This window comes from Babylonia areolata, chromosome 13 (assembly GCF_041734735.1).
Source record: "Babylonia areolata isolate BAREFJ2019XMU chromosome 13, ASM4173473v1, whole genome shotgun sequence".
Lineage (NCBI taxonomy): Eukaryota > Metazoa > Mollusca > Gastropoda > Neogastropoda > Buccinidae > Babylonia > Babylonia areolata.
In genome coordinates, this window is record NC_134888.1 from 19,136,849 (window position 1) to 19,152,319 (window position 15,471).

General features: G+C 39.2%; 1 protein-coding gene across 2 annotated transcripts in view; it reads left to right on the top strand.

Annotated features, from left to right (window-relative positions):
• The window catches only part of LOC143289126 (mitochondrial fission 1 protein-like), a 12,356-nt gene extending 3,706 nt beyond the window's left edge, over window positions 1-8,650 (top strand). The window contains exons 3-6 of one of the 2 annotated variants that reach the window (XM_076597995.1): window positions 620-699; window positions 1,521-1,626; window positions 3,814-3,916; window positions 6,919-8,650. In XM_076597995.1, coding sequence (XP_076454110.1) covers window positions 620-699; window positions 1,521-1,626; window positions 3,814-3,905 — 278 coding nt within the window. In that variant the 3' untranslated portion in view covers window positions 3,906-3,916; window positions 6,919-8,650. The remainder of the gene's footprint in view (window positions 1-619; window positions 700-1,520; window positions 1,627-3,813; window positions 3,917-6,918) is intronic. The other variant, XM_076597996.1, reaches the window with a different exon arrangement.
• Window positions 8,651-15,471: the final 6,821 nt, after the last annotated feature.

A 15,471-nucleotide genomic window follows, 5' to 3' on the forward strand; every position in this document is an offset into this window, starting at 1 on the left:
TGTGGCAGATTTCATACAGGTTTTAAAAGTCCTTTGTTTTGGGTGTTTTTGTTGTTGTTGTTTTTTAAATGACATACCTTCGAGTTAGAGTTAAAAAAAATTACCCAGATATATAAACTAAAAGTTTAAATTTTGACACTCTTTACTGAGAAAAAAAAATACAATCCATTATTAATAGAGCACAACAACAGTCCACCAGAATTTAAAATAAAAGTAAAATAACTTTATAAAGACCGATACTGCGAGAGGATTTCTTTGACCAAGATTGCTTTTCTCATCCATGTAACAGACCACATTTCATCCAAATTCCAATACCTCGCCTCACATTCAGGTTCCTGATGCCAATGTTTTTTTTTGTTTTTGTTTTTGTTTTTTAGTTTTCAGCTTTAAGGGATCATTGTTTTGTTGTTTGTTTGTTGTTATTTATGTGCATATCATATTTATCTGAAATCCTGCTGTATAAAAAAATATTTGTGTTTGCCTTCACCTGTACACTAAATCTTGCTCACTATGATCAGCTTCGGATCCACTCTGTTTACGCATACCCAGATTGCAGTGTTTTTTCACTTTTTTTGATCTTTTTCGTAATAAAAACTAAACTTTTTTTTTTCATCTTCAGATCTGTTGAAAGGTCAGAAAGATGACATGTCCAAAAGAGATTACCTGTACTACATTGCTGTAGGTCACACCAGGTTAAAGGTAAGGAAACACAGAGCTGGTACCGTGGTAGGTGTGTAGATGATGGATGATGGTTTGTTATTGAACAGGTGACTGTGTGTGTTTGATAATGGGAAAGGGAGGAGAAAGTGGGATGGGGATATAGGGAGATGAAGTTCAATTTCAAGTGGGACAGTAAATGTTGTTGTTGTTGTGTGTGTGTGTACCTATGTACAACAACATTTAAATGGTTGTGTGAGTGATTAATATGCTGCTTGTGAGTGCATGCATATGTGTGTTTGTGTGTATGCATGCTTGTACATTTTGCGTCAGCAGCCGAATGCAATGTGTGAATGTGTTAATTATGATGAGAGTGTGTCTGTCTGTCTTTCTGTCTGTTACTCTGTGTGTCTGTCGTTGTGTACATGTGTGTGACTCTCTTCTTAGATGTGTGAGTGAGTAATCGTGAGTGTGTGTGTGTGTTTGTGTGTATGTGTGTGTGTGTGTGTGTGTGTGTGTGTGTGTTGGAGTATGAGGGAGCCCTGAAGAACATTGTATCTTGCATTATGAAAAATGATATGTGCATGAACACATGGGTGCCTGGATTTCAGAAGACATCTGAAGCATATTAGTGGTACAAGAACTGCTACATGTGTTTGTATACATACCTGCACAGTACAAGTTTGTGTGTGTGTGTGTGTTTGCATCAGCATATATCTGCATTTGTCTCTCTGTGTGCTTTCGAGAGTGAGTGTTCATGAACATGTTATCAAGCGCATTGACCATGATACTCGTGCTACTGCATCAGTAGGACCTGAGGAACAGGCACATGCAAAACATGTTTATTCTCTATCCCTGGACAGGAGTACGAAAGAGCTTTGAAGTACATTGACGCAGTGCGGCAGATAGAGCCTGGCAATCACCAGGCCCGGGATCTGAACACCTACATCAAGAAAAAAATGGAAAAAGGTGACTGTGTTTATGTTTCTTCTGACTTCATTGATTGTTTTTATGTCTCTACTTGCAGGTGATTGTTCTTTGTTTCTTCTTACATTGCAAAGATGATTCTTTTTATATTTCTTCTTACATTGATTGTTTTTTATGTATCTTCCTACATTGTAAAAGTGATTGTTTTTTAGATTCCTTCTTACATTGATTGCTTTTATGTATCTTCCTACATTGCAAAGGTGATTTTTTTTTTTAATATTTTCTTCTTACAGTGATTGTTTTTATGTATCTTCCTACATTGCAAAGGTGATTGGTTTTTATATTCCTTCTTACATTGATTGTTTTCATGTATCTTCCTACATTGCAGTGTACTTAGATTCTAAAAAGAGCTAGACTTTCCCTACATCATGGCTGGACAAGGTTGTAGTCTGTGCTTCCTTGAGTTATATATTTGGTGTTAGGTTTTGAAAGACGTATTCTTAACTAAAGAAATGTCCCTGCTGAGTTGTGGGGAGTTTTTTTTCTTTTTGCTTGAGTGAGAGTGTCTCTCCAATCTGTAGCCAGGAGCGGGTAGGTAGCAAGTTGGAAGAGCTCTACACAGTGCAAATCAACTTTTGTTTGCTGCTCCTACAAACTTCTTCCCCTTTGGAGGTACAAAATGGGTATCATTAGCATTGATTAGAGATTTTTAAACTCGCAGGACCACTCCTGTCTACCACCATCCCACCCTAACCCTATACCAAGTGCCTCAAGTGCCTTTTTTTTTTTCTTTTTTTTTTTTTTGTAAGGTTAAAGATTAATCCAAGATGGTTTTTGATGCTTCTTCCACTTCTTTATGGAAAATGAAGACATCTGGGTTAGGATTTATTATTCATTTTCTCACTTTCTCTGCATCTAGCATCAAACGGGACATACACACACTCGTTTCATTTGGAGATTATACAGCCTTACACCCCATTCTGAAGTGCAAGGAACTCAGCTGCACAGTTCTGGTCTTCCCGTATCAGCCTATAACACTCTGGTCTGGGTAGAAAACTGGTCCTGGGCATAACATACCGCAATGATACGCTTCCTATGAGGTCCTTAAAGTGGTCAGTTTTTGTCATTAACCACTTAGCCATGTTGGCTGGTTAAATCTTTTGGGGTCCTTTTTTTTGGGGGGTTGGGGGGGGGGGGGGGGGGGGGGGAAGTGGAGGGTATTGGGGTCTTTTCTTTTCCCCATCATCTGCACCATTTCAATGGGATGACTCCCACACCACTCATTCTGAGTCCCCCTTACACAGTCACAGCCAGGTTCATCTGTCGCAGTCCCAGCATCAATGGTCCACAGAGAAACCATCAATGTTAGTAGGTCACTAGGAGGCCACACACCAGAGGAGACTGTGCTCTTCTGCTGAGTCACTTCAGTAGTGTCCAGTAGTGTCTGTTTTGATTTGATCTTAGGACACCTCCTACTAAATGCCATATTGATGACAATAATGGCTTTTTTTGTGTGTGCTATTTTTGTTGTTGTTGTTTAGTATGATTTGTTGTTGTTTTGGTGCAGCCATCGCTGTTAGTCTCCAGCGCATACATATGCATATCACTCACCACATAATGTGCATTTTTATTGCTGCACTGGGTGTGTCCTGGGTGTTTCTGTGCCTGTATCAATAGATGTCGCATGAAGCATCATCCTCCCCCAGAAATGTTCTCATCCCCCCTGAAAATTTTTAAGTATCTGATTATCGTTTTCTGTCTGAACTTGTATCTGAGCCAACCAAAATTTCAAAGTGTCTGATAATCATCAGCCATTATTTCAAAGTACTGATTAATATACTCTGTGCTTTATCATTCTGTGTTTCTGTCTGGGTATCCCATAGATTCAAAATTGATTATCATCGTGCTCTTGGGCGCAAACACACATACGCACACACGCACACACACATGCGCACATACATGCATGCACACACACACACAGAATATCTGATATCACTTTAGTGAATACACATTCAATCAATGACTAATACACATACACTCTCTCTCTCTCTCTCTCTCTCTCACACACACACACACACACACACACACACACACACACACACACACACACACACACACACACACGCACGCACATGCACACATGCTTTTGAACAAGTGAGGCTTTTCCTGTGAGACACCAACAAACTCTGTGAAATACTGACTGCAACTGACCGCTGCTGCATTTTGCAGATGGTTTGATGGGCATTGCCATCGTGGGCGGTGCCGCCTTGGCTCTGGGGGGACTTATAGGTCTTGGAGTTGCCGCTCTGAAAAAGAAGTGACCAATATAGGAGTGAGCACTTTTCACACTTTCAGCAGTTGTTCAGGCTGATTCCGTTTGCATGCTGCTTTCTTTTGCTTGATGGAACACTTTGTTTGTTTTTTGTTGTTGTTTTTTTGCTCTTTTTTGGTGATTTTTTTCTTTTACTTCAGTTTTCTTTGCTGTTTTTCAGTAACAGTACTTGTGGTCTGCAAGGTACTTCGCATATTTATTTCATCTATACACAAGGAACAGTGGAGTTTAAGGCACACAAGTTTTCACAGTTTGAAATAGACTACAACCTTCAACATAAAACCTGACATTGTCTGATACTGAGTTAATGTGAAGCCAGAAGTTGCTCATAAAATGGTCAAAAATATGAAACAGGAACATGTTTTAAAACAGAGTGGAAAGGAATATGTAATGCTCAGTTTGCAGTTTCTCTACAGACATCATCAGCACATAGCCAGAAAATATCCATCTCTAATTTTGATGCTGAAAGTAGTGAAAGTCAGTGGATGAAAAAAAATCTTTGTCCTTTCTTTGGTATCAAACATGGTACGAATTTAGGTGGGGTGCGGGTGTGTAGTATGCTTCATCATCAGTATCGGCCTTGAAAGGGTTGTCAGCTTGTGTGGAGGAACTGATGATTCTGTTTCTCCTGTACCATTCCTCATTCATTTTCAATCAGTTTATTCATTGCCAGCTCAGAGCAGTTTATTTTTATCGCTTGTAGTCGCACTTTAGATTATATTATGATACAAACGGCATTCACACTTTGTATTATTTGTATTTGTATTTCTTTTTATCACAACAGATTTCTCTGTGTGAAATTCGGGCTGCTCTCCCCAGGGAGAGCACGTTGCTATACTACAGCGCCACCCATTTTTTTGTATTTTTTCCTCCATGCAGTTTTATTTGTTTTTCCTATCAAAGTGGATTTTTCTTCACAATTTTGCCAGGAACAACCTTTTTGTTGTCGTGGGTTCTTTTATGTGCGCTAAGTGCATGCTGCACACGGGACCTCGGTTTATCGTCTCATCCGAATGACTAGCGCCCAGACCACCACTCAAGGTCTAGTGGAGGGGGAGAAAATATCGGCGGCTGAGCCGTGATTTGAACCAGCGCACTCAGATTCTCTCGCTTCCTAGGCGGACGCGTTAACCTCGAGACCATCACTCCACTTAGGCATCATGATCACACTTGAGCAAACTGAACGGAAGAGAAAATCATTGACAATCAGTAATGGTGGCCTGAATGGTTAGGAGCGCTGGATTCTCACCCAAGTTTCCTGAGTTCAGTCCCCGATTCGGCACACATTGTGGGTGAAAGGGTAGAGATTTTTCCAGTCTTCCGGGTCAGCATATGTGCAGACCCGTTAGCGCCTGAACCCCATTCGTGTGTAGACCCAAACGAAAGATAAGATGCGCAAGTTAAAGATCCTGCAATCCATGTCAGTGTGGTGGGTTATGGAAACAGGAAAATACCCAGCATGCATCAACCGTGACAGAGTAATCAGCAAGTCAATGTTGGTCGTGTAACGAAAAGAAGAAAGAAGAAGAAGAAGTCAAGATGTGTTTGATCAGTTTTGAATGTGTTGAAACAATGATTCTAGACATGTCTGCAAGTTTCATTCACACAGCTGGATGCTGAAACTGATTCAGCCATGCATAAGGTGACAGCCATCAGAAATCACTTAAAAATTAGTGCCCCATTGTCCGCAAATTTCAGCAGTTAGGAATAGTTTAGCGCACTTCCTTCAGTTCTGCTTGTTTTGTTTGCAGCATTAGTCTTGTTTCACAGATTTATTTGTTTTGGAAGCAAGATTATTTTCGTTGCATGTTTTTTTCTGTTCCTGGTTTGTTTGAATTTTTTTGGTATGAAATTGACATTGTATATTTGTTTGATGGAGAAAATTATTGATTGTTAGATTATTTCATTCCTTTCCTAATCACTTTTGTGGGATAAAAACTTTTTGATTTTTCTTCATCTTCTTCTTTGATTTAAAAGACTTGTTTTATTCAGTTCAAATATATGATACAGAAAGTAATCACATTTACATGCCTATATAGAGAGAAGGGAAAAGGGGTCTAGGTAAGAATACACAAATGTGTGGGAAGAAAGATAAAGAAAGAAAAAAGAATTATCAGAGCATTCAGCATACTAGTGGGACTTGATGACACAGTAATGGGTTGACATACAGACTGCAGTTACAACACACTATTTCTGCTTGGCATTTCAATTTTTTTTTTTTTTTTGCCTCAAGGATACATGGTAAAGATAGACGCATTTTGTTTTCAGTTTCAGATTTTCAGAATACAAACTAAATGTATGAGCTGTGAAAAAGGAATCTGTCAACCATAAAAAAACAAAATTTTAATGAATAAAGAATTAAAACCGAAACAGCGCTTTTGCGAGAATCATTAGTCCAGGGGGATTTCAATCAAGCAGTTTTTATACTCAGTTATATCAAACTCATAGCAAAATTATCTTTTTCAGTCTAATGACATTGTAAAAGAAGCATTTATTCTGTTTGCACTTTTTTTATGTGTTTATGTTAAAAAACGTGCCTGGATTAGCATGAGCGTGTAACTTTTTGAAAGTTATTTGCTTTTTGTTTTGTTTTTTCTGCTGTTGCTGTTGTTGTCAGACACTGAGGTGACTATGCTGTTAACTGACAAAGAAGACATCCAGTGTGCAAGTTTTTTTGCAAAATTGTACAAGGCATGTTTCATTGTCATTTACTCGCTGTCGTGTGGTCTGGACAGCAGTTCAAAACACAGTGTGGGGCAGTCTCACATAAGGAATTCCTGTCAGAAACATGTGATGTTGATTTTCTGGTACAGGGTCTGACTTCTTCTACCACCTTTAATGTGCATGAAAGGCAGTGGAAAGGCAGTCTAGACCTTCACCAAATCATTTACATATTTTAATTCAAGTGCTAACATTCTGAATTTGGGGAAGATGATCTTAAGATGTAGGAAGACATGTGTTGGCCTCGTCTTCACAGAACTTGTGACTGAAACTGTGTGCAGATGGACTGATGGGAATGGCCATTGTTGGCGGTGCTGCGGTGGTTCTGGGAGGTCTGGTCAGCCTCGGCATCGCTGCTTTGAAAAAATGACCCGCAATATCTGGAAGAGATGGTTTACGATTTCAGAGGAAAAAACTGTCTTAGTCATACCCACAGACTTTGGTACATGGTCCCAGGCAGAGGAAAGAAGATTTGTGTAGAAGTGGTGTCAAGATTGGTCAGTGTGTTTGATTAAGATTGTGATTTCGTGCATTTTCGTTTTGTGAAACACATTGATTTTTTTCCATTTAATTAGCTTATTGATTTAGTGCATAGATTTTTTTTTTTTTAACACATTGACTTTTGGTTATTTATTTATTCATCACTATGATTTTTGGTTATTTATTTATTCATCACTATGATTTTTTGTATGTGACTTTTTTTTTTATAAAGCACATTGATTTTTGGTTATTCATTTGTTTGTAACTATGATTTATTGTATGTGAACTCATTGTCGATTGCCATAGAACTCATGATTGCTTGAATGTGTAAATTACCCTGGAACAAAAACTATTGCTTGATTGTGTAAACTGCCCTGGAATGCATGTGATTGTTTGAATGTGATAGTTTGCTTTCTTTGACAGCTATGTACTTTATATATATATATATATATCAGTTGTAATTGAATCACTCTGGTGTCAGATGCTTCACAGAATTACCTATGGATGATATTGTGCAAAACTTCCAGTGGTGTAAGCTTTCTGTGGTTATTTGTGGTGTTTTCTTCAGTCAAATCATGGTTAAAAATCTTCTCTTTTTTCTTCCTCGGGGAGAAGGAGGGCGTGATTAGGAAGAATTCTGTATACATGAAGTATTGATTCTAATATCAGACAGAACAGAATTTTATCTCTTTTGGAACCAGTAATTGTTATTGAAATGTCAGTGTCCATAGACATTTTACACACAGACATACACAAACACACTTGCACGCATATGTGCGCCCGCACACACACACACACACACACACACACATACACGCTCTCACACAGGAGTGTTTTGATTGGGGGGTTTTTCCAAGGGGTCTGGGGAGGCGGGGGGGTTGGGGGGGGGGGGAGTAGGAGAGGCTGGTATGGATTTTTTTTTTCTCTGTATAATTTCTTGTATGTCATTATTTCTATAAGAATTATTTTCTTATCATGAGAACATGGTAAATGTAGCCTTGCAGAAATAAAGACACTGAAAAAAGTACATAGTAAATTGAATGTGATGATGGAACAATTATTCTTCTTGCTGGGAAGAAATGAAAATGAGTTAACTCATAATTATTCTCTCTCTCTCTCTCTCTCTCTCTCTCTCTCTATATATATATATATATATGTGTGTGTGTGTGTGTGTGTGTGTGTGTGTTTTGTTGTTGCATTTTGTTGTTTTTAGCATGATACTTCTCATTCTTTATCAGGTACTTGTCAGGGTTTGTTACAGGGAAAGGGTGGTGGGAGTGAGAAGAGTATGGAATTCCAGGAAAACAGATTAAATGTTATGGTTTTTATATCTTGCTCAGCTTTCATTTCATTTTCACTTTTCAGTCTTTCATTTCTTGTGGCAAGAGAGAAGTGGACAGAAGAGGATATGAAAAGGAAATGTCAAAGAGTACAGAGATATATATATATACATTTTTCTTTTATCTAACAAGTGGTGTGTTTTTTTGTGTGTGTGGGTTTTTTGTGGGTTTTTTTTTTAATTGGGGTGGGGGAGGGTTGTGGGTTTTTCTTGGGGGGAGGGGGGCTCTGGGGGAGGGGTGGGGGGTGGGTGTGTGGGGGTGGGGGGGGGGTTCTTACTAAGAAAGCCTGGAGTGCTTGTTGTGATGATGTTAATAATGTGTAAGTGGACATGGAAGATTGTACATTTTCAGTCTATTGACTGATGCAGGGGGTTTTTGGTTAGTTTTTTGGGGGGAGGGGAGTGGGGGGCGGGGGTGGGGGTGGGGTTGCCATGTTTGTATATGAATATCTGGTAAATGATGTGAGCAGATCATGTTCCCATAAATTTTCTTTGTACATGTACAGTTTACATTTTCTTTTAATCAGCTTGTACACTTTTGTAAATTGATATTTTCTGTGTAAGTTTTGTGTCTGATTTTTTTCTGTTTAACTTCTGTATCTAACTGTGCGTCTCTTGTTTTGTTTTATTTGTTATAATTTTTCATCAGTATACATTTTTTTTCCTTTATTCATTTATTTATTTGTTTGGTTATTTATTTATATGTATATGTATTTATTGTATTTCATTTTATTATCCTTTTTTTTTTGTTTGTTTTGTTTTGTTTTCCTCAAGGCCTGATGAAGCACATTCAATTACGGTGTTGATCAGGCATCTGCTTAGCAGATGTGGTGTAGCATGAAAAGATTTGTCTGAACACAGTGACGCCTCCTTGAGCAACTGATCTAAACTGAGCTTTCCATCAGTTTAATGAGTAGACAAAGGAAACAGAACAAAGAACAGACAATAATTTTGTGGTTGATTGTACATGTACTGTCTAAATGTAATTGTATATATAAAAAATTATTTAAAAAAAAATTGTGGCTAACCTTGTGTTACAATCTGTTACTTCGTGGCATGGAAAGGGAAATGAATTGGTATTGTCACAACAGAATGCAGTGGTGTAAAATGACATTAGTTCTGCTTTTAGAGAAGAATATGTGATAATTATGTCCTAATCTCTGTACCATACCCCCCTCTCTGCTATCTATGAGTTCAGTCAGTAATGCACTTCTGAATAAAAAAAAATATCAACAACAAAACAAATACCAGCTTTCTTCCTTTCTTTTTTTCTGTTTTGTTTTTCTTTGCTGCTTTTTTTTCTTTTTGTTTTACTTCTTCATTCATTACAAGAGACTAATGAAACAAAATCCATCTTTCATTTTCAGATGCTTATGTGATAACTGTAATGAATATTGAAGATGACTCCCCCTTCTTCTCAACTTGCATTTATTTAAAAGAGATTTGCTGCTTTGTGTCTTTATGTGCTTTTGTTTCTTTATGTGCATGCAGAACACAGTGTGTCCTTTGTGTAACACGTACCAAAAGTATTGTGCAGGAATTGTGTTTGTTAAGTTTGTCAGTACTCAATGGAGACAGAGCAAATAAAATTTGAATGATGCATGCATAAATGAAGAGTGTTTTCTGTTCGTGCCAATGTGGAAAGGTAGGAAAGACACGAAGTTGTGAACGTGTGCAGAATAGATCTTTACTAGAGTGGTGTGCTCTCTCTCTCTCTCTCTCTCTCTCTATGTGTGTGTGTGTGTGTGTGTGTGTGTGTGAGTCTTATCCTCTGTGTGCTTCTGTCTGTCTGTCAATGTTCATAACCATTGGAATTCCGTCACACAAACTTCAGCACATCTGAAAACACGGCATCAACTTCTTCTGTGCTTCCTCTTTCACAGGTGGCTTACTATGGGCTTTCTGTTCGGTCAGTGCCTGCCCCTCCCTTTCTCCTTCCCTCTGTCCTCATCTCTTTTTTTTTATTTTTTTACTGAACATGTCTTCTTCTTCTTCTTCTTCTTTCCGTAACACGACCAACATCGACTTGCCGATGACTCTGTCGTGGTTCATGCATGCTGGATATTTTCTTGTCTCCATAACCCATAGAACACTGACATGGGTTACAGGATCTTTATCGTGCGTATTTGATCTTCTGCGTGCGTATACACACGAAGGGGGTTCAGGCACTAGCAGGTCTGCACATATGTTGACCTGGGAGATCGGAAAAATCTCCACCCTTTACCCACCAGGCGCCGTTACTGTGATTCGAACCCGTGACCCTCAGATTGAAAGTCCAACGCTTTGACCACTCGGCTATTTCGCCCCGTGTGTCTACAACCCCTGACAATCCTATGACTTTTTTATGAATAAGTTGGGGTTTTTTTTTGCAGTTTCTACATTATGACATACATACAAACATATATTTTAATAGTAGTCGTGTCCTAGCTCATTCAGACTTAAATGAAGACAAAAGCCTTCCGCAACTTTTAGCACATCAACTCAGCTGAGAAGGTAAACAACCAAAACGAGGCTAGGCGGAACTGACCCGTACAACAATAAATTCAATAAATTGAATGCGGCATCTGTTGTCTGCTTCCATGTTATTACATACGTTAACAGTTAAGGGGGGAGGGGGGGGGGAAGAAAGAGTCTGTGTGTGTGTGTGTGTGTGTGTGTGTGTGTGTGTTACATATGTTGTGTGTGTGTCTGTCTGTCTCTGCCTCTCTCTCTCTCTCTCTCCCATCCTTCTTCATTGTCATCTCCTTGTTTTTGAAGTTTAGGTTTTCAGTTCATGCACTCTGAAAACAGTTAATGATTATTTTTAACTTGGTTTTTGTTGTTCCTTTCCGGTCGCAGGGTGGTGGAGTTAGTTGAGTGCCTATAGTTGGCAATCAGAAGGTTTGAGTTCGAAACTTGTGTGCGCCCCGGATTCGTCAGTGTGAGTGAATGAGTAGGAGGGACTGGGGGTGGGTGGGTGGGGGGGCGGTGGTGGGGGTGGAGGGGGTCAGTGTGATTGAGAGAGGGGGGTGCGTCAGTGTGAGTGAATGAGTGATTGGAGTTGCGTCAGTATGAGTGAATGAGTGGGGGTGCGTCAGTATGAGTGAATGAGTTGGGGGTGCGTCAGTATGAGTGAATGAGTGTAGGGGGTGCGTCAGTGTGAGTGAATGAGTGGGGGTGCGTCAGCGTGAGTGAATGAGTGGGGTTGCGTCAGTGTGAGTGAATGAGTAGAGGTCGGGGGGGATGCGTCAGTGTGAGTGAATGAGAGGAGGGTGCGTCATGAGTGAATTGGGGGGGGGGGGGGTCAGTATGGGTGAATAAGTGGGGGTGCGTCAGTATGAGTGAATGAGTCTGGGGTGTGCGTCAGTGTGAGTGAATGAGTGGGGGTGCGTCAGTGTGAGTGAATGAGAGTGGGGTGCGTCAGCGTGAGTGAATGAGTGTAAGGGGTGCGTCAGTGTGAGGGAATGAGTGTGGAGGTTCGTCAGTGTAGGTGAATGGGTGTAAGGGGTGCGTCAGTGCGAGTGGATGAGAGTGGGGGTGCGTCAGTGTGAGTGAATGAGTGTGGGGGTGCGTCAGTGTGAGTGAATGTGAGTGGGGGTGCGTCAGTTTGAGTGAATGAGAGGAGGAGTGCGTCAGTATGAGTGAATGAGTGTGGGGTGTGCGTCAGTGTGAGTGGATGAGTGATGGGGTGTGCGTCAGTGTGAGGGAATGAGTGTGGGGTGTGCGTCAGTGTGAGGGAATGAGTGTGGGGGTGCGTCAGTGTGAGTGAATGTGAGTGGGGGTGCGTCAGTGTGAGGGAATGAGTGTGGGGGGTGCGTCAGTGTGAGTGAATGTGAGTGGGGGTGCGTCAGTTTGAGTGAATGAGAGGAGGAGTGCGTCAGTGTGAGTGAATGAGTGGAGGTGCGTCAGTGTGAGTGAATGAGTGTGGGGGTGCGTCAATGTGAGTGAATGAGTGCGGGTGGGTGGGTAGTGCGTCAGTGTGAGTGAATGAGTGGAGGTGGGGGGGGGGGTGCGTGGGTGTGAATGAATTAGTGTGGAGAGGTGCGTCAGTGTAGGTGAATGAGTGGGGAAGAGGGGGCGGGGGGAGGGGGGCGTCAGTGTGAGTGAATGAGTGGGGGGAGGTGCGTCAATGTGAATGAATGAGTGTGGAGTGGTGTGTCAGCGTAAATGAATGAGTGGGAGGGGGAGTGCATCACTGGACTACTTAGTACTGTGTCAGCTCACTAAAGTTCAAAAGACGATCACAACTTGTACACCATCGAATCTGGATCAAAATTTTTCCAGACAATTGAAACCAGTTATGACACGGTTTTTATTCATCAAACACACACACACATCAAACACACACACACACACACACACACACACACACACACACACACACACAGAGAGAGAGAGAGAGAGAGAGAGAGAGAGAGAGAGAGAGAACAACAAAAAGAAATTAATAAACAATGAGGCCAGGAGATCAAACGATTAAAGAGCGGTGACAGCTCTTACACAGGTAAATAAAAAAATAATAATAATAAAAAAAAATACAATGTACCTTTTATTTACCTGTGTGCTAGCTGAATTGGTAGCGTTAGCAGCATTGACTTGAAGTTGTGTGCCTTGTGTATGGAGAGAGTCACCACTCTTTACTATTTGTTGATCGTTTGATTTCCTGGCCTCATTGTTTATATTAATTTCAAGTTGAAAAAACCACCGAGACAACCATGTGTTTGTTCTGTATTGTCAGTGTGTTCTGTGTGGCTTTGCTCAAGCTTAAAGAGGCTATGCCAGTCTTGAATAAAAGCTAATTTGTGTTTGCACATTTTCTTCTGTCATTGCTGCTGTGTGCACATGTCAAATGAACGGTATAAGCGCTTCCTTTTCGGGGAAGTGTCTGGGTTTGTTCCAATGTACCTTTTATTTACCTGTGTGCTAGCTGAAATGGTACCGTTATCAGCATTGACTTTGAGTTGTGTGCATTGCGTATGGAGAGAGTCACCACTCTTTACTATTTGTTAAACAACAGAAAGAAACACACACGCATTTTACAGGAAATGTTCTTTACTTTTTCACTTTGATTAACAATACCGTGAATTATATTGATGGATTTTAATCATATTGCGCTTTCGCTTAATAACCTGAAGGCTCAAAGCAGATTACTTGAAGACATATGTATTAGAATTCTCAAAGTTGAAGATTTATTAAAGCAACAATGTCGTACAAAAGAATTATGCATGAAATAATACACATCACACTATAAAACCAGATGAAAAGTGTAAAACAACAAATAAACCACCAGTAAAAATGTATCACATGGAACCCGCATAATGTTATGACCAAAGTTAAATTGAGATCTAAGTTAAATGCATATATATATATATATATGTATATATAGAAAAGGAATAATGTTTTACAAAACAACTATGCATAGAATTTACACATAACAGCATAGTAAAACCCGTTGAAAAGTATGAATCAACAAATAAGCAACCAGCGAGATGTGCATCACACAAAACCCCAACACAACATAAAAAAACAACCTTTACTGACACAACCCCAACCCCAAAGAAGCAACAAAAAGGCAACAACACGCATTGACTTGTTCAGTTGTGCTTTGGGGGGGGGTGGAACTGGAGAAAGTTTTGAGGTAAATATGTGGTAATTGCTCAAATGTTAAGTCAGAGAATTAATACTCTTTGGAAATGATGATGTTATAAAATAATAATGATAATAAAACGAAGATAATATAAGAATTTAAAAAAAAAAAAAAAAAAAAAAAACCCCACCCAGATGAAATATTCAACTATCTCATTCCTTTTGCAAAATATTAATTTTTGTCTGTGAATGCAGAATAAACAAAGTGAAACCATGTAAGCCTACAAAGCACTTCATGAATAATGTAAGAAATAGCTATAAAGCAGAACATTTTTAAGGTCTGTGCATTCAGTGGAAATGTTAAATATGGTCTTTACTAGAAAATGGTGTCCGTTTGTAATACTTCTTGAAAGCAATGACCCATGATAAAATATGATGAAAAATCAAAATTTAATGCAGAAATAATGAAAGCTCAATGATAATACTTGAAGTGCAGAAATATGTGTATGTATCCGAGTATGTAAATGTATATGTAAGTGTATTTATGTGCATGAATCATGTGTATTGATAATGTTTATCATGACAGTATCATGGTAATGTCTTTGTATCTGGCTAACTAGATGTTATGGTTGATACTATGTTGTATGATGCTCCACATACGGACATCAAGATTATTTCCTTCTACCATTATGTTGCTTGACGCACATTACTTAAGGAAAGTGTTCATAATTCTATACTGATGCAAAGTATAATGCCTTTCACTTGTTATAACATTGCAATCTTAATTATCGACATCTGATGCCGAAAATGTGTCCACCTCGACCTTGAACTAAAAAAGCTTTAAAAACAAGAGAGGCAAGGCCTTCAAAACTCACTTGTGATACACTAAAAAAAAAAAAAAAAAAAAAAAAAATCAAAGCTTTTTATGTATTGTGTTTAATTTCAAAATGTAATGTTTAAGATGAGAAAGATCAGTTTAAAGCGAATTAAGTCCCCTAGCATTAATTACAGAGTAATTTCCCTTTTTTACTATCTGCATCAAAACGTTTGCAAAATAAATAAAACTTCCATGTTTAGCAAAACAAGTTCCTGTTTGAACAAAAAATGATAATAATGACTGCTCTTGTTGTTGGATCAGAATATTAGATCAAAGTGCCAAGTTTAGAGAATACAAAAAATATAAATATAACAGTAAATGCAGTTTGCATATAATTAGGCTTCCTTTTTCTTTCTTTTTTCTTTTTTTTCTTTTTTTTTTGTGCCCATCCCAGAGGTGCAATATTGTTTTAAACAAGATGACTGGAAAGAACTGAATTTTTCCTATTTTTATGCCTAATTTGGTGTCAACTGACAAAGTAGTTGCATTTTAAACACTAATGCATTAAAGAAACGTGAACTGTCCACTGCTCCAAACACACTAAATGTCGCACTGTAGCTGCCCGTTTTTCATGCT